A 22,214-nucleotide genomic window follows, 5' to 3' on the forward strand; every position below is an offset into this window, starting at 1 on the left:
GGGGTGCAGCGTCTGGGAGGGGGGGTCAGGTGGTTTGGTTTATATGGGGTAGGCAGAAGTCATGGGGAAAGGATGGGATTGGGGTGCCAGAAGCAGGCTCTGTCCAGAAGACTTACCTAAGTGACACCCGGCCAGAAGGCCAGCACGTTTCTCAGGTAGGCAGCCTGCCAGCCCTGCCCCTGCACAGGCTCTAGGGGCCATGTGCACTGATGAATAAGATCCTGAGGGGAAGGGGTGATGGTACTTCCCATGCTTCCTGTTTTTCAAATAGGCAGCTCCCATTGGCCAGAAATCTGCCTATGGGATTGTGCTGGGGGCGGGAGTAGCGTATGAAGCACCATTCCACCCTCTCCTGGGATCACAGCTGAAAGAAATGGTTGCAGCAGCTGTTTCTGAGCAGTACAGGGAAGGGACACATAGGGTAAGCAGGAGTCTCTCCGAGGTTCCCTGCTATGTCTGCAGGTCGGATCCAGGGCTTGACCGGCTGCAACCACCCCCAAGATAGACTTACCAATTCCTAAGAGACTGGGCCTGCTTTCTGTAACCTTCCCACAACCATGCTGGCCTTCAGTGAGCTTGAAGCTTAGAGGCCTATTTTGTATAAGTGACTTCAGGGGGTAGCCGAGAATTACTCTCAATTGTATCTGACCTACTACAGCAGGGGTAGGGATGTAGCCCCTAAGCCTCAGCCTCCACCCCATTCCCCCCAGCATTGGGGAGCTTGCACTGGTGCTCCAGCCTTCCCATCTCTCCACTAGGCTAGGTCCCCTAGGCTCTGGTGTGGGAGGGAAATGGGGGGAGTGTCTCAGACGAGGGCCACATTAGTGATGGTTTATTTTCCTTCTCACTATAGAACAGAGGTGCTTGTTCTCTAGAATTTGATAGATTAAGGGGTTCTCAACCACAGTTAAAAATATGGCATCCTGTAACATTACTGGGATGCTCTCACTGTTCTTGAAAGGCAGCTAGTGCATGCAATCTTGCATGATGAGCCTGGTCTGGAGTATCTCTAAATAGAGTCAGGCCTTATACAACTCATCACTATTAGAGAGATACCGAGCACGTTCTCCCAGGCAAATGTCTTCTAAGTTTGCTGAAGCATCATCCATTTGTTGAGGCCTGTGTTTGACAGTACCTATCATAAGTCTTTGCCTACAAAAGTCCAGACATGCTTGTAATTCCCAATGCAAAGACAAAAACAGAGAAAATACTGATTTATCTACATAGTAAATTAGAATTCAGGAAGTATAATTTCATCAATCAAGCAATATGCAGAAGCATTTCTCAAGGGTTTTATCGGGCAAAATTTCATGAGAAATTGAATTAGATGAGAAACATTTTTTGCATAGCTGATATGGTTGCTAAAATCTAGTTTAAAGGGTGACAACTGCTTTATCAATGTGTCTGAACAGCCCTGTTAAAATCCTCCAGGGGAGCTGAAAATCCATCAGATCTACAAAATCGAAATCACCTCTTTATTATTGTAACACAGTCACACACAACATCTGGTAGTATGGGAATCCTGACAATGCTTACTATGTACAATGGTCCTGGCATGGAACAGGATCCTATTTAGCCATATCAATGAGACTCTGAAGAGAGGTTGGCACCCATGTCTTTTCTCCTTGTACAAATACAACGCCCCTGTCAATGTAAATGACAATTCGTCCAAAAGTATACAACTGTTTTCCTTCATGCCGCTTCCCAATCACAGGCATGAACACAATATTGTGTTCTTCTGCTTTTGTTTGAATGAGGTCCTTAAAATTCATTGGCACAGAGCTAGCAGCCATGCCTATGCCCCGTTGGGCCATGTTCTCAGCCTCTCGCCGCTCCTGCATAGCTTCATACTGGAAGTCTTTCCTCCGTTCTGTGTGAGTGAGATAGGCAATGTTCTCCCGAGCACCTGGTTGCATGTAGCCACCTGTTTGGGAAAAATGTGAAACAGGTGAAGACAAAGTACCAACCCAGTTTTGAACATCATGCAATAATAAACCTAATAGCTTAATGTCCTGGGTGCAGCATACACTACTTTTGTGGGACAGTCAGTACATTTTATCATACATGTTTTACGTATTCAATGCTAAAGAGATTGCAGGATATTCAGGGGAAACATTCTCTGGATAAATTCTATTAAATGACTATAAAGGGCAGGATTTAAAACAATCCTCTGTCACTGAATCTCATGAGCATATACAGAACAGTTTGACAAGGACCTTGGAGGAAGTTACTGCAGAACCACTAGAAGTAGAGGCTAATCTGGGCAAACATGCCATGCTACATCCAAACCCGAGCTCCTGCAGTCAGACTAGCTGTCTCTTAGCAGGTTAGACAGAGTGACTTGTAAGAAGCCAGGTAGTTCAACAGTCTTAAAGAGCTCAACATAAGCAATCCCATCCACAGAGAGAGCAGCTTTATATCCTTTAGTGGCTGTTGGGAAAATCATACTATGATTTCTCAGAGTAGGTGTGTTCCCAGTATGCTATAAAGTATGCCTACAGCTGGGTATCTAGTTCATTGTTTTAATGTAGGAATATAACACTGCCTTCAAGACTTAGTGCATCACTTCGTGTACTGTGCCATAGACATACAGTCCTTTCAGATATACAATAAAACTGTAAAAGAAACAGGGAAAGAAGTTCACTCACTGCTAGAGCAGGACACACAAAATGGGGAAGTGGGTTTAAGAGAGTTTATTCCCTTCTACCTTTTGCTACCTTTTGTATGTTTAGTTTTCTCCCCACAACTCTGTCAGCTGCTGGGAATCTGTACTACTTCCTGGCAGTGCTTCCTCCTGGACACCTCCACAGTGTTGTAAAGAAGCACCAACTTTCACCACAAAGGAAAGCTCACAAATTATAGCTATAAAATCCAGGTATCTGAACAATGTCTCCTCAAGAATGGCATCCTTAGCCTGTTTGTCAGAAGCTGGCAATGGGCAACAGTGGATGGATCAGTTCATTCCCTCTGAAGCACTTAGCATTGGCCTGTCAGAAGACAAGATACCTGACTAGGCAATATTGTTTGTTTGACTAAGCATGGATGTTCTTATGTTAATCACTGACCTACAAACACAGATAAGAAACATCTAACAGCTTAACATCTCTACCTGTTAAGTATGGAAACAGTAACCGTCTAAAGAATTTCAGTCAATTGCAAATTTCTGAACAGAAGTCTAGTGTTACACATTTCTGACAGCAGGCAAAATCATTTTTGCATGAGTGTTGGCAGAAATTTAGGAAATTCTGTTTACAAGGCTTATGACTGAATGGACACAAACACACAAGAATAAAGTACTGCTGTATTGGAAAGCAGTATGTAGGATAGAAAAGATGAAGCCTTCACAATAAGTTACTTACCAACACTGGAAGAAACAGCCCGGTTCATAATATCAAGAGCTTCATTAAATTTGTCCTTGATCGACGGATGTGCTAACACCTGGTCTGAGAACATAGACTTCCAACCAAGGTACCACTTGGTTATCTCTTCATAATTGGGGCTATTACTTAACCAGGAGCACAACACCTACAAAAAACGGAAATACAGACATCAACAAGGTAGCACAAACAAGGGTCAAAGCCTCCTCAAAATCAGTTAGTTTTGCTCTAAATTTGCATATACTAACAAGAAGGGGCTGTAAATCAGTGACTGCTAAAGCTGTTGAAGTCTCATTCAGAGACTCCATCTGATGCACAAGGAGCCATCACTAAGAAGTGTATGCGTTGAACATTCAAGCCTTTGCTCCCATGAATATACACTGAGGAGGAATTGGAATCCCGATTTTAACAAACAAAATATTTTACTGTCCAACAAAGTCAAATCCCTCACAGCCATTCACCACCACCTTATCATTGATTGGCTTGTTCTTTAAAGGAAACAGATCACTGGTTAGTCTTTTAGCTACACACCTGCAGCCATTTTGGGAAGAAGTGTTTCTCCAGAAGTCCAACTAGGCTAGACACAGAGATCATTCCCTCCCAGTCGATCACCCAGTAAAATGCATCCATATGCTGCTGGTGAGGGTTAATGATGAGCTCATTAAGACACATCCCTGGAAAGAGAAGAGAGAAGTCAAAATAGGAATTGCTCTGCTGGCAGAGTGGGTGCTTTAAACTGCAGGGAGTTCAACAACCTATTCAGAAAGTAGTTTAAGTGGTCAAATAGGACTTCAATCAAAAAAGCTATCCAACAGGGTTCAAACTCTTTCCATTGTTAGTATAAAGTGAATAGTTACAGAAACCACCCTTGACTCCAAAAAAGCAAGTATGCTAAATCTCTACTGAGTGCTTCTCTCTGCTAGAAGCATATATCTTAAAAGCACACTGAGTTTTACTTTAGGCTAGAGAGATTTTAAACCAGTTTGGATGGCATCAGAACAGGTCAGAATTCTCAGGAATAGTACTCAAACTGTGGATCAGTGCCCAAAAGTGGGTCATGAGCCTGTTTTAGTGGTGACAGGGTTAGAGCAAAAGGCTATGAAAAAGTAGTCGAAGGGAGATTTATAAGCCTCAGAATGAGGAGATCCCTGCCCCCAGACTAACAGGGAGGGGCTGGTTTAGAATAGCAGTCAATGGGGCAGTGAACACCTGGGGCAAATTGACCAGGCCTGCAGAGTCAGGCCAGCCTTGGCCAATTAGGACACCTAAAGGGTACTTAAGAAAACCAGTTCAGACTGGCTATAAAAGAAGCTGCCCAACAGCTGTAGAAGGCATGCAGTTGGGAAGGAGGAGAACACAACTGGACAAACCAGAGAGAGAGAAGGAAGGAAGGAAGGTGTGGTGTGGTGAAGTCACCCAGGGATCTTGGAGCTGTATTCTAGCAGGTGTCAGGGATTCATATGAGCAGCTACTATCACAGGGCTCTGAGCTGGAACTTGAGATTAGATTCCCAGATTCCTCCCCAACACCTACCTCCTCATTTTCACTCAGGGAAAAAGGACTGGAATTTATTCTCAAGTTCACCATATGCTGGCCAATGGTGAAAAGAGCTCAACAAACAGCACATTAAAGCCCTTGGTGTGGTACCTAAAATTGTGGGCCGCTGTGAACCTTTGAGACAAGCAAATTTGACAGGAAGTGCAGGACCCAAGTTTTTGTAGGAGATTTGTCGCAGTGGGGTTACCAGGGCTAACTTAGATATGCTAGTGCACAGGGCTGAGGTTACAGCCCACCAGCCTGGGACTGAAGCCCTTGGACTTAGGCACCCCTGCCTGCAGTGGAGGGAATTAGGCTTTGGGTTACCCTCACCACAACAGGGCTCAGGTTTCAGTCCCCACTCCTGGGGTTAGATAGCAATTTTTGTTGTCACAGTGCAGTTAAGGTTGAGAACCCATGGGCTACATCTACACTGTAGGCTTTCTGTGCAAGAACAGCCATTCTTGCACAAAACTTGCGGCGCGTCTACACTGCATGTGTTCTTTCGCAAGTAAATTTACAGTAAAGCATCAGAACAGAGGGCTTCTTACACAACAGTTATTCCTCTGTCCACGAGGAATAAGCCCTCTTGTGCAAGAGCTCTTGCACAAGTGGGCAGTGTGGACGGGCAACAAGGGTTTCTTGCGCAAGAAATCCCTATGGATAAAATAGCCATCAGAGCTTTCTTGCACAAGAGCGCGTGGATAGGGTTGCCAGATGGTTGAAACAAGAATACTGAACACCCGCCTCCCCCCGCCAAAAAAAAAAACGGAAAAAAATTATGTTGAAGAATAAAGAGGGGGGAGACCAAAGTTGAGCAAAAACCAAGGGACTCCCAAGACTTAAGCCAAAAAAAAAAAAAAACCCCCACACACCAGCATTAAAATAGCATGTCCCCTTCTTTAAGAGTGAGTGCAGGGATAGGAACAGGGGAACGGTTGAGCACTAAGACCCAGGAGAGGCATTGCTTCCCCTTGGTCTTTTTGCGCCAGCAGCCTTGCAGAACCAAGTAAGCATTAGGTCTGGGACCAGGGGTGCTGGGGGTGTTCAGGGCCAGGGGGGCAGGCTGGGTGCTGAATGTTTGTAGGGCTGCCAGGTGCCCGGCATTTTCACCTCCTGGCTGGGGAAATGAAAATCAGAAAATACCAGCCATTTTAGGTGTCCAGTCTGAATTTTTTTAATGGACAGGAGGCGAAAATACCAGACTGTCCAGGTGAATACCGGACACCTGGCAACCTTAGCCATGGACGCTCTTGTGCAAAAGCACATCTCTTGCGCAAGAGCATCCATAGCAGTGTGGATGCACTCTTGTGCAAAACAGTTCTTGCACAAGAAGCCTGCAATGTAGATGTAGGAGTTTCTGTGTGACACTGTTCTTTAGCTTGCCTCACCTAGTTTTGGAACAATGTTTTTGACCATGAAAGCCTCCCAAGATCCTGGCGTAAAAACTTCTTTCCAGGGCTGAAGGATCAGTTTGGCCGAGGAGTCACTGGGATGCCATTTCTGCAGTGCATTTGCCAACTTGTTTCGGATTGGTGAATATAATGGCTCTAATCGGGCCTGCATCAGTGGAAGCCAAGGGTGAATCCAAGAGTGGATTGGGACAGTATCCGTCAGAGGGTTCCAGTTTTCAACCTTGAAACAAACAAAAAGTTACTGCATAGAAATAAATCTATCCAGTGACTCCTAAGCCCCTGAGCCTCTCACTGTCAAATGCATACAGGATAATAGCGAAAGCATCCCACTGTTACAAACACTGCCCTGTGGCTCCAAAACACAAAGATTATTAGATATTTGCAACTAACTGTGGTTTGAACATTGGTTCAGAGTGTGGCTTCAGTGTAAACTCACTCTCATCTTACCTCCTTCTGTAGTTTGGGAAAAACCAGCTGATCCAAAATATTATCCAATATCCAAATAGGGATAACATGCACCCAGCTGTCCAAGAAATCTACCATTGGGCCACAATTTCTTGGCTGCCACTGCATTATTATGTTTCTTACATATGGCATCCACATTTCCCACATGAGCCTGGAAAAATCAAAATAAAGATTAAGCTACAGCAAAGGACTCATGGAAGTGAATGCTAAACAACTGGTTTGTCTTTTATTGAGAACTTCAAGGAATTAAAAACAGCTACTTTGTTTACGTTTGAAGCTAGATTTTCACAGACATTTCAGCTCATTAAAAAAGCATCATCTGGAAAGCGCATTTCTACCCCACTCTCCTCCAGACCCAAGAAAACATCATTTGAGAGAGTTGCAAACAAGTATGAATGGTTTATTGGTTACCTATGAAAAGCATCTGTTGCTAGGTCCTGACCACTGTGCGATAACAACTGATCATTTTCTAAAAGCCTTTTCCATCTGGCTATAATTTCTGTGCCATATGTACAGTCCTGAAAAAAAAAAAAAAAAGGATAGGGCAGTGTTTAATTAGCTTTGTAATCAAAGCAAACTACAAAAATCTTGTTAGTCCTAACTAATAAAATATTGACACCAAACTCAGCCTCACCTTGAGGGGATCCCAGTTCTTGAAGTAATCTTTCATGAGAGGAAAGACAATAGCTACTGCGAGGTCCACTCTATCAGACATCCTGTATTCCTCATAATACTTATCTTGGAGGGTCTCAAAAATCTTTGCACATTCATCCAAGGTAAGTGGATTGTCACAGCTGGGCTGCATTCGCCTCTCACATTCCTCCACCATTTCCAGGACCTTGCTGAGGTTGCTAATGGCTATTTCCTCATGCGAGAGGACTTCAGACATCTTCTGGATCTCATGGGTTAGGTTGACAACCATATCTCTCTCGTACTGCAACTGCCGGTCATTCTGGATGATCTCCTGCTCTGTGATGTCGATGAGAAGTTGCAAGTTGTGCTCTAGTTCTGGCAAGGCAAATGCCTGGGGCTTAGAGTCTTTGCCCAGTGGCTGCTGAGGACTGTCATCCGGGATATTGTGCTTATGACTGATTTGACTATAACTATAATAAACCTTTTGTTCCCGGCCAGTCATGTCTATAACCTTCCAACAAACAAAAACAAATATGTCTTAAGAGCCATAGTTCATATCAGTATTAAAAGGCAATGCATTACCCAGGACTGAGAATGGAAGCTCTCTCGGTAATTCAGCAACCTCCCAGTTATTAATAAACCTAGGTATTTGAGTGAGAAGGCTGAAACTGGAGATGCAGCAGTTTTGGTTTCTCTCAGAAGCACCTGCACTCTATGTAGTTATAGCCTAGCTAAGGATTTGGAGTTACAGGAAGTTAGGAGCTAGAGCCAGAAATAAAAACAGAAAAAGTCTCTTCTATCTTCCTGTGCCTGAGGAGAAAGGACTGTTTTCCCCCTCTACCATTTCCCAAGACTATGAAACCAAGTCACCTTATAACACAAGGAACTGCATGCTGCGCCTGGAGGAAAGGCTTGATGTGGTTCTCATTAGCCTGTCAATGACCATAGGCTATGTCTCACTTCTTATTTTGGAAACTGATTCTTAAGTACAGCTCTTACGTCAAAAGGAGCAACAAAAACTTAAGCTGGTTAAGTGTCTGTGTTCTGTCTTGTAAGAATGATAAAGAGGATGATATAGAATCACAGAACACTAGAACTGTAAGGGAGCTCAAGAGGTCATCGAGTCCAGTCCCCTGCCCTCACGGCAGCACCAAGCACCATCTAGATCATATCTGACCAAACATGTTCTTAAATATCTCCAGAGAAGGAGATTCCACAACTTCCCCAGGCAACTTATTCCAGTGTCTAACCATCCTGACAGTTAGGAAGTTTTTCCTAGTGTCCATCCTCAACCTCCTTTGCTGCAGTTTAAGCCCACTGATTCTTGTCCTATCCTTGGAGGCCAAGGAGAACAATTTTTCTCCCTCCTCCTTGTGACACCCTTTTAGATACGTAAACAGTGCTATCATGTCCCCTCTCAGTCTTCTCCTTTCCAAACTAAACAAGCCTAATTCTTTCAGTCTTCCTTCACAGGTCATGTTCTCTAGACCTTTAATCATTCTTGTTGCTCTTCTCTGGACCTTCTCCAGTTTCTCCACATCTTTCTAGAAATGCAGTGCCCAAAACTGGACACAACACTCCAATTGAGGCCTGATCAGCACAGAGTACAGCAGAAGAATCACTTCCTGTGAATGTATCCCAGGATCATGTTTGATTTTTTTGCAACAGTGTCACACTATTGACTCATATTTAGCCTGTAGTCCACTATGACCCCTAGATCCCTTTCTGCAGTATTTCTTCCCAGATAATCGCTTCCCATTCTGTATGTGAGAGACTGATTGTTCCTTCCTAAGTGGAGAACTTTGCATTTGTCTTTATTAAACTTTATCCTATTTACCCCAGACCATTTCTCCAGTTTGTCCAGACCATTTCTCCAGATCATTTTGAATTATGACCCTATCCTCCAAAGCAGTTGCAACCCCTTCAGCGTGGTATCATCTGCAAACTTAATAAGCGTACTCTCTATGCCAATTCCTAAATCGTTGATGAAGACATTGAAAAGAACTGTTCCCAAAACAGACTCCTGCAGAACATCACTTGTTATGCCCTTCCAGCAGGTTTTGAACTGTTAATAACTACTCTCTGAGAACGGCTACCCAGCCTATAAGCATGCACCTTATAGTAGCCCCATCTAAGTTGTATTTGCCTAGTTTATTGATAAGAATATCATGCAAGACCATATCAAATGCCTTACTAAAGTCTAGGCATATCACATCCACTGTTTCTCCCTTATCCACAAGACTCGTTATCCTATCAAAGAAAGCTATCAGATTGGTTTGACATGATTTGTTCTTTGCAAATCCATACTGGCTGTTCCCTATCAGCTTATTATCTTCCAGGAGTTTGCAGATGAATTCCTTAAAATACTTGCTCCATTATCTTTCCAGGCACAGAAGTTAAATGTCTAGGCAGATGCTAATCTCTCAGACTTTTAACATACCTTGCATTGGATATTGGTCTTACCTTGACTTGGGACAGCTCCTTTTGAGGAGCTGAGAGCTGCTTGCCAATCCTGCCTTTGGCCTTCAATTCTTCTACTGTTTTGTAGGCATATTTAGGTTTTTTCTTGCCTCCATTGGGATCTTTCCTCCACTGACTGAGCTCTTTCTGAAATTCCTAAATAAAAAGCCAAAGACAGATCAGAGAATCTGTAAGTGTAAGGATAAGGCCTTTTGTCTGTAGCCATAGTTAGGCCTAAAGCCTATAGCCTTCCTCTATAGCCAGACTGAAAGAGCAGCAGCCACTAGCTGAGAGTCAGGAAGTTACATCCTCTCCTCATGTTCCATCTAAATTACATTAAAATAGTGTAAGATCAGGCTATTAAAGGAGACCCTGAACTAATGGCACCCAATATCATCAGATAAAGAAACAGATCTTAAGATGGTTAAAGAAAACTTAGTCTGACAGCATTCTGTCTAACACGAAACTACTTATCAATTTTTATGGTCCCTACTTCTCTATTGGTTTATCTGCATGATCTCTGACTAGTCCTAGAATTATTTGTCTGCTGAATAATTTATTTTGTTAGGTGTAAATCAATTAAGGTGGTGGGATGTAATTGGTTAGATGATTGGTTACCCAGGTTAGGATCAGTACAATTTTTGAGTAACGATTTATTATGGTAGAGCTAAGCAGGACTCAAATTTCACTTTATTAAACTGGGATCTCAAAGGAAGTTTTTTGGGAACCAACTCCAGGACACAGCTGCAAGACCAGAGCTATCAGACCTGAACACTCTGCCAATGACACTGTGCAGAAATTGGAGTGCTTCAGATGGATCTGATCCTGACTGACCATCAAGAAAAGTTCATTTGCCTCATTGGAAGTGGTCACCATTGTATGCTTAGCATGTGCATTCTGATTTTGGTGATTTAATAAATAGAGGTTTAGTAGGATTTTACTGTATAAGACTCTTTCGCTGGTAAAAAAAGCCCTGCAAACCCACGGAGTGTATGGTTACACCTGAGCCCTAGGAACAGGCAAGGATAGCTGCCTATTCTGAGGTTACACCTGAGCCCTACAATTTGGAATGGGCGGGTGCCCCTAAAGTGTGTTAGTGAGAAAGAAATGTGAGAGTGGCAATGCAGGTCGCTAACCAGCTGTGCAAGTCTGTCATAGGATTCTATTCATGAGAGTATCTCAGCTCAGGTCCTTAAAGAATGCAGTCTAGAAAAGCAATGGGCAAAGATTATCCCTGAATAGCAGATTACTGATTGAAATTCTGTGGCCAATCAAACGTATTACAGATGGTGCTAGACAGTACATTTCTGGATCTTATTCCCAGGATAGAGGGAGGAAAAACACCTTTAGATGTTCCCAGCTAACAAACAGGTTTTACAGTCCTGGAGCATAAGGCAAGTGAGATTCCAGCAGCAAAGGAAAAGCCATTAGCTTAAGTCTTTCTTTCTAGGGTAAGGGCAGAAAAAATAAGAGGAATGGAATATGTAACTATAGCTTCCTGCATGTTGCTGAGCTGAACAGAGAATACCCTAGTACTACAATCTGATTTCATACCAAACAGTGAAGGGCGTCTGCAACACAGTGCGCCTTTACCCCTGAAAAAGACACACCAAGAGTCATACCTCTTCCGCTTCTTCCTCAGAGTCAACAACAGGGAAATCCTGCAAGGACTGAGTGGTTCGTTCAGAGCCATATGCTCCCAGGGCTCCTTTGCCTTTCCTTTGCTTGGCCTCAATGGGATTGATGATACCTAGGGAATTTTAGAATAGTTAGTGAAGGGGACTCTAAACATTTGACTAAGAAAAGCTGTGGATAGGTTTCTGGAGGAAAAAGAGAGATTTCTGAGTAGCACAGATCATCCAGTCTGGCATTCTGTCTTCAGCAGTGATAGGATTTTGTACAGTTACACATTTTTATATGTGGCCCTAATATATTCAGGTACTTTTAAAAATCCTGTTATAGCATGTTCCTCTGACCTCCGACTCCAATGAATTCTATAGCTCAGCAATACACTGCACAAAATAGCATTTCCTTTGGTTACAAGTTGACTGTCTTTTAATCATAGAATGCTAAAATTGGAATGGATCTCAAGAGGTTATAAAATCCAGTCCCCTGCCCTCATGACAGGACCAAACACCATCTAAATTGTCCCTGACAGATGCCTATTTATCCTACTCTTAAATACCTTTGGTGATGGAGATTCCACAACCTCCGTAAGAAATTTAATCCAGTATTTAACCACCCTGACAGTGAGTTAATTTAATCTTCCTCCTTCTGTCTCCTCATACTAAATAATCAGAGACTGACATGGGTAGTAGACTTCACAATTTCATTCTAATTACTGCTGTAATTATTTAAAACTAATATAATTGGATTTAATCTTGAAGATCTGAATTGGCTGAAGAAGAGGTGGGAAAACAAAACCAAGTTATTCAGTGTCTCAAGGTTGCAGTTTCCTTAAAGAATCCCCATCTTGGACCCACACTCTTGGGGAAAACACACAGTACCTTGAGCATTCTTTCCAAGCCCTCTACCAGGAACATAACCCATTTTCTGAAGAAGCTTCTGCCCTATTCCTTTGGTGTGTCTCTCCCAGCTGCCAAAGTCCATGAAAGATTTGGTCCCACCTACAAATCCTTTCTGGCTGGGTTTGAAATTGCCACCCTGTTCAGAGAAAAGAAAAAACAACAGGTAAGTGATATAATCACCAAGCTCCTGGCTGCCTCAAGAGGGGATCTCCTCTGAGGAGCCCCACCAGCCTGCAGTCTGCGCTGCTCTGTCAGAGCACCCCCAAGCCACTGCTAGAGTTGGGGATTTGTAGCCCTGCTCCTATTATGGTCTGATCTATAACACACTATCATGAGCAGATACAAGTTGGTTCCTGATATTTTGCTTTTCAACAGTTGAAAAATGGGTTTTGATTCTTAATCCATTTAATTGGCAATTTGCTCATGCCAGCCACATTCAGTACTGTAAAAAGAAATAATTACAAAAATATTTATCATTGATGGGTGGAAGCAAAACTGGGTCATTAATTTACTTCAACTTCATTCAACTCAAAATGATTATCAATGAAGAGAAGAGGCTTAAGAGGCCTGGGGAAAAGATGAGCTCCCGAGAACCTAACACAATCCATGAAAACACATAAAGAAAAGCCAAGGGATATTCTTTCCCCCCACGGCAAACCAGTGTCACAAACAGTTCTGTGATCTTACTCAGCCACTGTCCTCCCTTCTCAGCTGATGTGTTACTAAAGCAGTATCTAGACCATACTGTGGTTGGCACTCCATAAATAATTGTTATAAGTTTCAAACTTTCATGAGTAACTCACTGTTTTTAACTTCTTTGGTACAAACTCTTTAGGGAGTTCTTCTTGCTTAATGGGCTTCTCATCTTCATCTGAATCTTCTTCTATCACTTCCTCAGCTGCAGCTTTCCTTAGCCCCGCACTGATGAAGTTAACGGGGGCGGAATAGTCACGAGAGCTACACAAAAAAGGGATTTCAGAGTCATGCTATTGTTCCACTGTTCCATTGAATTTGAACTTGAAATGCATACACTCAGACACCTTAATGCAATCATTACTGGTCCCAAAATAAACGCAATGTTAAGAAATAACATTTAAAAGCTGTTAAATTCAAACTTTTGTATTTCAGTCATAGAAAGTGTTGGTTTTGCATGTGCATGCAAGACTCTCTAATGAGTTGTAACTTAGCACAATGTTGATCTTCTTCATGAACTTGGCAATAAGGAAATGAATCTCGGAACCAAACTATACATGAAAAATTCAATCTATTTGATAACATGCTGAACTAAATAGTAACCCCTCACTGCTCCCACAGATACCTTTCAAAGCCATTACAATCTCAAATTGGCCACAGTAGCACAAAGTGTTTCCAAGAGACTAAGCCTTTTGAAGCTAGCACTATACATCAAGTGACTGAGTTAGTGTCAGAAAAACTTACATAATCAAATATTCTATAGAATGTATAAAGGCATCTCCCCAGTAGTTCTTTGCAAATGGACAGAGAAAAGAAAACCTCCAGAAAGTGAAAAATCCAATAGTGCTACATAAAGGAACTGATATCTCCTTTGGACTATTATTTTAGCTTATCGGCTATGCTAACCACTAACAGAAGATTCTTGCTGTTCACAGTACTGCCAGAGTTTGCAAGACACTGGTAACTGCCTGTACCGTTTGCCTCCAAAGCTGGGCCTCTCATCATCCGAGTCATGCTCAGCCCACACGCCATAGGTGGCCTCCTCCTTTGTCTGCCAGTGGCGCTGGCGGTTGGGGTTGAACTCATTCTGCAGGTCCCAGTCTGTGATTTCAAAGTTCTCCATCTCCACGTCGTCGTCGTCATCTTTGCCATAGAGATGGGACATTGACATGATGGCCTGGGAGAGTTGGAGCAAGCAGCTGGTCAGGGGGTGGATCCAGAGAGGGCTGGCAACAAAAGTAGGGGGCATAGACAGTGCAAGAGGGTGACATGGGATGGGTGTGAAGGTAAGGAGAGCAGGAGGCATGGCTAGTGAGGTGGTGGGTGACACAAGGACCAAGGTGTGAAGGGGATGACATGGCACAGCCAGTAGCACACAGGAGCAAGTGAGACAAAGCACAGGCAGCCATGACACACCAGGGCAAGGCAGCAAAATGGGGGGAGGGAGAGAGAGAGGGAGAGGTCTCAGCTGGCATAAGGCAGTGACAGGAAGAATGGTGGGGGGGATGAATCAGTGAGTGCAAGCCCAAAACAGGGTGAAGAGTACTTAGCTGGTGACCTGGAGGGAGGAAGCTTGGACAAAGCAAGGAGGTGACACTGGGGTGGAGAAATCATACGGTACAAGGCAGTGACATGGAGAAAGGGGGGGGGGGTTCGGCCGGCGCGAGGGGCTGACACGAGGGGGGGTTCGGCCGGCGTGAGGCGCTGACACGGGGGGGGCGCGAGGCGCTGACACGGGGGGGCGGGGTTCGGCCGCCGCGAGGTGCTGACACGGGGGGGGGGGATGTTGGGCCGGCGCGAGGCGGTGACACGGGGGGGGGGGTTGGGCCGGCGCGAGGCGCTGACACGGGGGGGGGGGGGTTCGGCCGGCGCGAGGCGGTGACACGGGGGGGGGGGGGGTTCGGCCGGCGCGAGGCGGTGACACGGGGGGGGGGGGTTCGGCCGGCGCGAGGCGGTGACACGGGGGGGGGGTTCGGCCGGCGCGAGGCGGTGACACGGGGGGGGGTTGGGCCGGCGCGAGGCGGTGACACGGGGGGGGGTTCGGCCGGCGCGAGGCGGTGACACGGGGGGGGAGGTTAGGCCGGCGCGAGGCGGTGACACGGGGGGGGGGTTTGGCCGGCGTGAGGCGGTGACACGGGGGGTGGGGGTTTGGCCGGCGCGAGGCGCTGACACGGGGGGGGGGGGGTTTGGCCGGCGCGAGGCGCTGACACGGGGGGGGGGGGTTTGGCCGGCGCGAGGCGCTGACACGGGGGGGGTTTGGCCGGCGCGAGGCGCTGACACGGGGGGGGTTTGGCCGGCGCGAGGCGCTGACACGGGGGGGGGGGTTTGGCCGGCGCGAGGCGCTGACACGGGGGGGGGGGTTGGGCCGGCGCGAGGCGGTGACACGGGGGGGGGTTGGGCCGGCGCGAGGCGGTGACACGGGGGGGGGTTGGGCCGGCGCGAGGCGGTGACACGGGGGGGGGGTTAGGACGGCGCGAGGCGCTGACACGGGGGGGGGGTTGGGCCGGCGCGAGGCGCTGACACGGGGGGGTTGGGCCGGCGCGAGGCGGTGACACGGGGGGGGGTTCGGCCGGCGCGAGGCGGTGACACGGGGGGGGGGTTCGGCCGGCGCGAGGCACTGACACGGGGGGGGGGTTCGGCCGGCGCGAGGCGGTGACACGGGGGGGGGGTTCGGCCGGCGCGAGGCGGTGACACGGGGGGGGGGTTCGGCCGGCGCGAGGCGGTGACACGGGGGGGGGGGGTTCGGCCGGCGCGAGGCGGGTGACACCGGGGGGGGGGGTTCGGCCGGCGCGAGGCGGTGACACGGGGGGGGGGGTTCGGCCGGCGCGAGGCGGTGACACGGGGGGGGGGGTTCGGCCGGCGCGAGGCGGTGACACGGGGGGGGGTTCGGCCGGCGCGAGGCAGTGATACGGGGGGGGGGTTCGGCCGGCGCGAGGCAGTGACACGGGGGGGGGTTCGGCCGGCGCGAGGCGGTGACACGGGGGGGGTTTGGCCGGCGCGAGGCAGTGACACGGGGGGGGGTTTGGCCGGCGCGAGGCGGTGACACGGGGGGGGGGTTGGGCCGGCGCGAGGCGCTGACACGGGGGGGGGGGGTTCGGCCGGCGCGAGGCGCTGACACGGGGGGGGGGGTTCGGCCGGCGCGAGGCGCTGACACGGGGGGGGGGTTTCGGCCGGCGCGAGGCGCTGACACGGGGGGGGGGTTCGGCCGGCGCGAGGCGGTGACACGGGGGGGGGGTTCGGCCGGCGCGAGGCGGTGACACGGGGGGGGGGTTCGGCCGGCGCGAGGCGCTGACACGGGGGGGGGGAGTTCGGCCGGCGCGAGGCGCTCACACGGGGGGGGGGTTCGGCCGGCGCGAGGCGCTGACACGGGGGGGGGGGGTTCGGCCGGCGCGAGGCGCTGACACGGGGGGGGGTTCGGCCGGCGCGAGGCGCTGACACGGGGGGGGGGGGTTCGGCCGGCGCGAGGCGCTGACACGGGGGGGGGTTCGGCCGGCGCGAGGCGCTGACACGGGGGGGGGGTTCGGCCGGCGCGAGGCGCTGACACGGGGGGGGGGTTCGGCCGGCGCGAGGCGCTGACACGGGGGGGGGTTCGGCCGGCGCGAGGCGCTGACACGGGGGGGGGGGTTGGGCCGGCGCGAGGCGGTGACACGGGGGGGGGGGTTGGGCCGGCGCGAGGCGGTGACACGGGGGGGGGGGGGTTGGGCCGGCGCGAGGCGGGTGACACGGGGGGGGGTTGGGCCGGCGCGAGGCGGTGACACGGGGGGGGGTTAGGACGGCGCGAGGCGGTGTCACGGGGGGGGGTTGGGCCGGCGCGAGGCGGTGACACGGGGGGGGGGTTGGGCCGGCGCGAGGCGCTGACACGGGGGGGTTGGGCCGGCGCGAGGCGGTGACACGGGGGGGGGTTCGGCCGGCGCGAGGCGGTGACACGGGGGGGGGGTTCGGCCGGCGCGAGGCGGTGACACGGGGGGGGGGTTCGGCCGGCGCGAGGCGGTGATACGGTGGGGGGGGTTCGGCCGGCGCGAGGCGGTGACACGGGGGGGGGTTCGGCCGGCGCGAGGCGGTGACACGGGGGGGGTTCGGCCGGCGCGAGGCGGTGACACGGGGGGGGGGGTTCGGCCGGCGCGAGGCGGTGACACGGGGGAGGTTCGGCCGGCGCGAGGCGGTGACACGGGGGGGGGTTCGGCCGGCGCGAGGCAGTGATACGGGGGGGGGGTTCGGCCGGCGCGAGGCGGTGACACGGGGGGGGGGGTTCGGCCGGCGCGAGGCGGTGACACGGGGGGGGTTTGGCCGGCGCGAGGCGGTGACACGGGGGGGGGGGTTTGGCCGGCGCGAGGCGGTGACACGGGGGGGGGGGTTGGGCCGGCGCGAGGCGCTGACACGGGGGGGGGGTTGGGCCGGCGCGAGGCGCTGACACGGGGGGGGGTTCGGCCGGCGCGAGGCGCTGACACGGGGGGGGGGTTCGGCCGGCGCGAGGCGCTGACACGGGGGGGGGTTCGGCCGGCGCGAGGCGCTGACACGGGGGGGGGTTCGGCCGGCGCGAGGCGCTGACACGGGGGGGGGGTTGGGCCGGCGCGAGGCGGTGACACGGGGGGGGGGTTGGGCCGGCGCGAGGCGGTGACACGGGGGGGGGGTTGGGCCGGCGCGAGGCGGTGACACGGGGGGGGTTGGGCCGGCGCGAGGCGGTGACACGGGGGGGGGTTGGGCCGGCGCGAGGCGGTGTCACGGGGGGGGGTTGGGCCGGCGCGAGGCGGTGACACGGGGGGGGGGTTGGGCCGGCGCGAGGCGCTGACACGGGGGGGTTGGGCCGGCGCGAGGCGGTGACACGGGGGGGGGGTTCGGCCGGCGCGAGGCGGTGACACGGGGGGGGGGGGTTCGGCCGGCGCGAGGCGGTGACACGGGGGGGGGGTTCGGCCGGCGCGAGGCGGTGACACGGGGGGGGTTCGGCCGGCGCGAGGCGGTGACACGGGGGGGGGTTCGGCCGGCGCGAGGCGGTGACACGGGGGGGGGGTTCGGCCGGCGCGAGGCGGTGACACGGGGGGGGCTCGGCCGGCGCGAGGCGGTGATACGGGGGGGGGGTTGGGCCGGCGCGAGGCGGTGATACGGGGGGGGGGTTCGGCCGGCGCGAGGCAGTGACACGGGGGGGGGGTTGGGCCGGCGCGAGGCGCTGACACGGGGGGGGGGTTGGGCCGGCGCGAGGCGCTGACACGGGGGGGGGGTTCGGCCGGCGCGAGGCGCTGACACGGGGGGGGGGTTCGGCCGGCGCGAGGCGGTGACACGGGGGGGGGGGGTTCGGCCGGCGCGAGGCGGTGACACGGGGGGGGGGTTCGGCCGGCGCGAGGCGCTGACACGGGGGGGGGTTGGGCCGGCGCGAGGCGCTGACACGGGGGGGGGGTTCGGCCGGCGCGAGGCGCTGACACGGGGGGGGGGGTTCGGCCGGCGCGAGGCGGTGACACGGGGGGGGGGGTTCGGCCGGCGCGAGGCGGTGACACGGGGGGGGGGGTTCGGCCGGCGCGAGGCGCTGACACGGGGGGGGGGGGTTCGGCCGGCGCGAGGCGCTGACACGGGGGGGGGGAGTTCGGCCGGCGCGAGGCGCTGACACGGGGGGGGGGGTTCGGCCGGCGCGAGGCGCTGACACGGGGGGGGGGGGGTTCGGCCGGCGCGAGGCGCTGACACGGGGGGGGGGTTCGGCCGGCGCGAGGCGCTGACACGGGGGGGGGGTTTGGCCGGCGCGAGGCGCTTACACGGGGGGGGGTTCGGCCGGCGCGAGGCGCTGACACGGGGGGGGGGGGTTCGGCCGGCGCGAGGCGCTGACACGGGGGGGGGGGGTTCGGCCGGCGCGAGGCGCTGACACGGGGGGGGGGGGGTTCGGCCGGCGCGAGGCGCTTACACGGGGGGGGTTCGGCCGGCGCGAGGCGCTGACACGGGGGGGGGTTCGGCCGGCGCGAGGCGCTGACACGGGGGGGGGGTTGGGCCGGCGCGAGGCGGTGACACGGGGGGGGCGCGAGGCGCTGACACGGGGGGGGGGGTTCGGCCGGCGCGAGGCGCTGACACGGGGGGGGGAGTTCGGCCGGCGCGAGGCGCTGACACGGGGGGGGGGTTCGGCCGGCGCGAGGCGCTGACACGGGGGGGGGGGTTTGGCCGGCGCGAGGCGCTTACACGGGGGGGGGTTCGGCCGGCGCGAGGCGCTGACACGGGGGGGGGGGTTCGGCCGGCGCGAGGCGCTGACACGGGGGGGGGGGTTCGGCCGGCGCGAGGCGCTTACACGGGGGGGGGTTCGGCCGGCGCGAGGCGCTGACACGGGGGGGGGGGTTCGGCCGGCGCGAGGCGCTGACACGGGGGGGGGGGGTTGGGCCGGCGCGAGGCGGTGACACGGGGGGGGGCGCGAGGCGCTGACACGGGGGGGGGGGTTCGGCCGGCGCGAGGCGCTGACACGGGGGGGGGGAGTTCGGCCGGCGCGAGGCGCTGACACGGGGGGGGGGGGGTTCGGCCAGCGCGAGGCGCTGACACGGGGGGGGGGGGGTTCGGCCGGCGCGAGGCGCTGACACGGGGGGGGGGTTCGGCCGGCGCGAGGCGCTGACACGGGGGGGGGGGTTCGGCCGGCGCGAGGCGCTGACACGGGGGGGGGGGGGGTTCGGCCGGCGCGAGGCGCTGACACGGGGGGGGGGGTTTGGCCGGCGCGAGGCGCTGACACGGGGGGGGGGGGGTTTCGGCCGGCGCGAGGCGCTGACACGGGGGGGGGGGGTTTGGCCGGCGCGAGGCGCTTACACGGGGGGGGGGTTCGGCCGGCGCGAGGCGCTGACACGGGGGGGGGGGTTCGGCCGGCGCGAGGCGGTGACACGGGGGGGGGGTTCGGCCGGCGCGAGGCGCTGACACGGGGGGGGGGGTTGGGCCGGCGCGAGGCGCTGACACGGGGGGGGGTTCGGCCGGCGCGAGGCGCTGACACGGGGGGGGGGGTTCGGCCGGCGCGAGGCGGTGACACGGGGGGGGGGGTTCGGCCGGCGCGAGGCGGTGACACGGGGGGGGGGGTTCGGCCGGCGCGAGGCGCTGACACGGGGGGGGGGGTTCGGCCGGCGCGAGGCGCTGACACGGGGGGGGGGGAGTTCGGCCGGCGCGAGGCGCTGACACGGGGGGGGGGGGGTTCGGCCGGCGCGAGGCGCTGACACGGGGGGGGGGGGTTCGGCCGGCGCGAGGCGCTGACACGGGGGGGGGGGTTCGGCCGGCGCGAGGCGCTGACACGGGGGGGGGGTTTGGCCGGCGCGAGGCGCTTACACGGGGGGGGGTTCGGCCGGCGCGAGGCGCTGACACGGGGGGGGGGGGTTCGGCCGGCGCGAGGCGCTGACACGGGGGGGGGGGGTTCGGCCGGCGCGAGGCGCTTACACGGGGGGGGGTTCGGCCGGCGCGAGGCGCTGACACGGGGGGGGGTTCGGCCGGCGCGAGGCGCTGACACGGGGGGGGGGGGTTGGGCCGGCGCGAGGGCGGGGTGACACGGGGGGGGCGCGAGGCGCTGACACGGGGGGGGGGGTTCGGCCGGCGCGAGGCGCTGACACGGGGGGGGGGAGTTCGGCCGGCGCGAGGCGCTGACACGGGGGGGGGGTTCGGCCGGCGCGAGGCGCTGACACGGGGGGGGGGTTTGGCCGGCGCGAGGCGCTTACACGGGGGGGGGTTCGGCCGGCGCGAGGCGCTGACACGGGGGGGGGGTGTTCGGCCGGCGCGAGGCGCTGACACGGGGGGGGGGGGTTCGGCCGGCGCGAGGCGCTTACACGGGGGGGGGTTCGGCCGGCGCGAGGCGCTGACACGGGGGGGGGGGTTCGGCCGGCGCGAGGCGCTGACACGGGGGGGGGGTTCGGCCGGCGCGAGGCGCTGACACGGGGGGGGGGGGTTGGGCCGGCGCGAGGCGGTGACACGGGGGGGGGCGCGAGGCGCTGACACGGGGGGGGGGGTTCGGCCGGCGCGAGGCGCTGACACGGGGGGGGGAGTTCGGCCGGCGCGAGGCGCTGACACGGGGGGGGGGGGGTTCGGCCAGCGCGAGGCGCTGACACGGGGGGGGGGGGGGTTCGGCCGGCGCGAGGCGCTGACACGGGGGGGGGGGTTCGGCCGGCGCGAGGCGCTGACACGGGGGGGGGGTTCGGCCGGCGCGAGGCGCTGACACGGGGGGGGGGGGGTTCGGCCGGCGGGAGGCGCTGACACGGGGGGGGGGGGGTTTGGCCGGCGCGAGGCGCTGACACGGGGGGGGGGGGGTTCGGCCGGCGCGAGGCGCTGACACGGGGGGGGGGGGGTTTGGCCGGCGCGAGGCGCTTACACGGGGGGGGGGTTCGGCCGGCGCGAGGCGCTGACACGGGGGGGGGGGTTCGGCCGGCGCGAGGCAGTGACACGGGGGGGGGTTCGGCCGGCGTGAGGCGCTGACACGGGGGGGGGGTTGGGCCGGCGCGAGGCGGTGACACGGGGGGGGGCGCGAGGCGGTGACACGGGGGGGGGGTTCGGCCGGCGCGAGGCGCTGACACGGGGGGGGGGTTCGGCCGGCGCGAGGCGCTGACACGGGGAGGGGGTTGGGCCGGCGCGAGGCGGTGACACGGGGGGGGGCGCGAGGCGCTGACACGGGGGGGGGGTTCGGCCGGCGCGAGGCGCTGACACGGGGAGGGGGTTGGGCCGGCGCGAGGCGGTGACACGGGGGGGGCGCGAGGCGCTGACACGGGGGGGGGTTCGGCCGGCGCGAAGCGCTGACACGGGGGGGGGGGGTTGGGCCGGCGCGAGGCGGTGACACGGGGGGGGGGGGGTTTGGCCGGCGCGAGGCGCTGACACGGGGGGGGGGCGCGAGGCGGTGACACGGGGGGGGTTCCGGAAGCGGCGGAACGGGCCGCTCACCCCGCGCGGTCTCTGGGCCAGGCCGCGCTCCCGACGCTCGCCGGCGATCAGCGCTGCGGACCCGGAAGCACAAACCCGCGTCCTTGAGTTCCGGGCCGCGCAGCGACTGCGCCGGCGCAAACCTCGCCCCGTGGGGCCAGCGACCCCACCTCCCCCTCGGAGACAGAGCAGCCCCGCCCCCTCCAGTCTCCGGCCTGAGGCGCTGCGGCCCCGCCCGCCCCGTTCCCTCTGCCCTGGAGGCGGCG

At 56.3% G+C, this 22,214-nt stretch overlaps 1 protein-coding gene across 2 annotated transcripts; it reads right to left on the reverse strand.

Moving 5' to 3' along the window:
• Window positions 1-1,461: 1,461 nt before the first annotated feature.
• On the reverse strand, window positions 1,462-22,124 carry TFIP11 (tuftelin interacting protein 11). 2 transcript variants are annotated; one of them, XM_075898885.1, is made up of 13 exons: window positions 21,970-22,124; window positions 14,082-14,284; window positions 13,218-13,371; window positions 12,394-12,550; window positions 11,509-11,636; window positions 9,890-10,042; window positions 7,428-7,937; window positions 7,205-7,311; window positions 6,776-6,944; window positions 6,305-6,548; window positions 3,909-4,051; window positions 3,360-3,525; window positions 1,462-1,924 (listed from the first exon to the last, which is right to left on the reverse strand). In XM_075898885.1, the coding sequence occupies exons 2-13, from the start codon at window positions 14,276-14,278 to the stop codon at window positions 1,569-1,571; spliced, it is 2,484 nt and encodes an 827-aa protein (XP_075755000.1). In that variant the 5' UTR covers window positions 14,279-14,284; window positions 21,970-22,124; the 3' UTR covers window positions 1,462-1,568. The 2 variants fall into 2 exon arrangements, with proteins under 2 accessions (XP_075755000.1, XP_006137534.1); XM_006137472.4 differs by lacking the exon at window positions 21,970-22,124 and having other exon boundaries at window positions 14,082-14,746.
• Window positions 22,125-22,214: the final 90 nt, after the last annotated feature.

This window comes from Pelodiscus sinensis, chromosome 15 (assembly GCF_049634645.1).
Source record: "Pelodiscus sinensis isolate JC-2024 chromosome 15, ASM4963464v1, whole genome shotgun sequence".
Classification (NCBI taxonomy): domain Eukaryota; kingdom Metazoa; phylum Chordata; order Testudines; family Trionychidae; genus Pelodiscus; species Pelodiscus sinensis.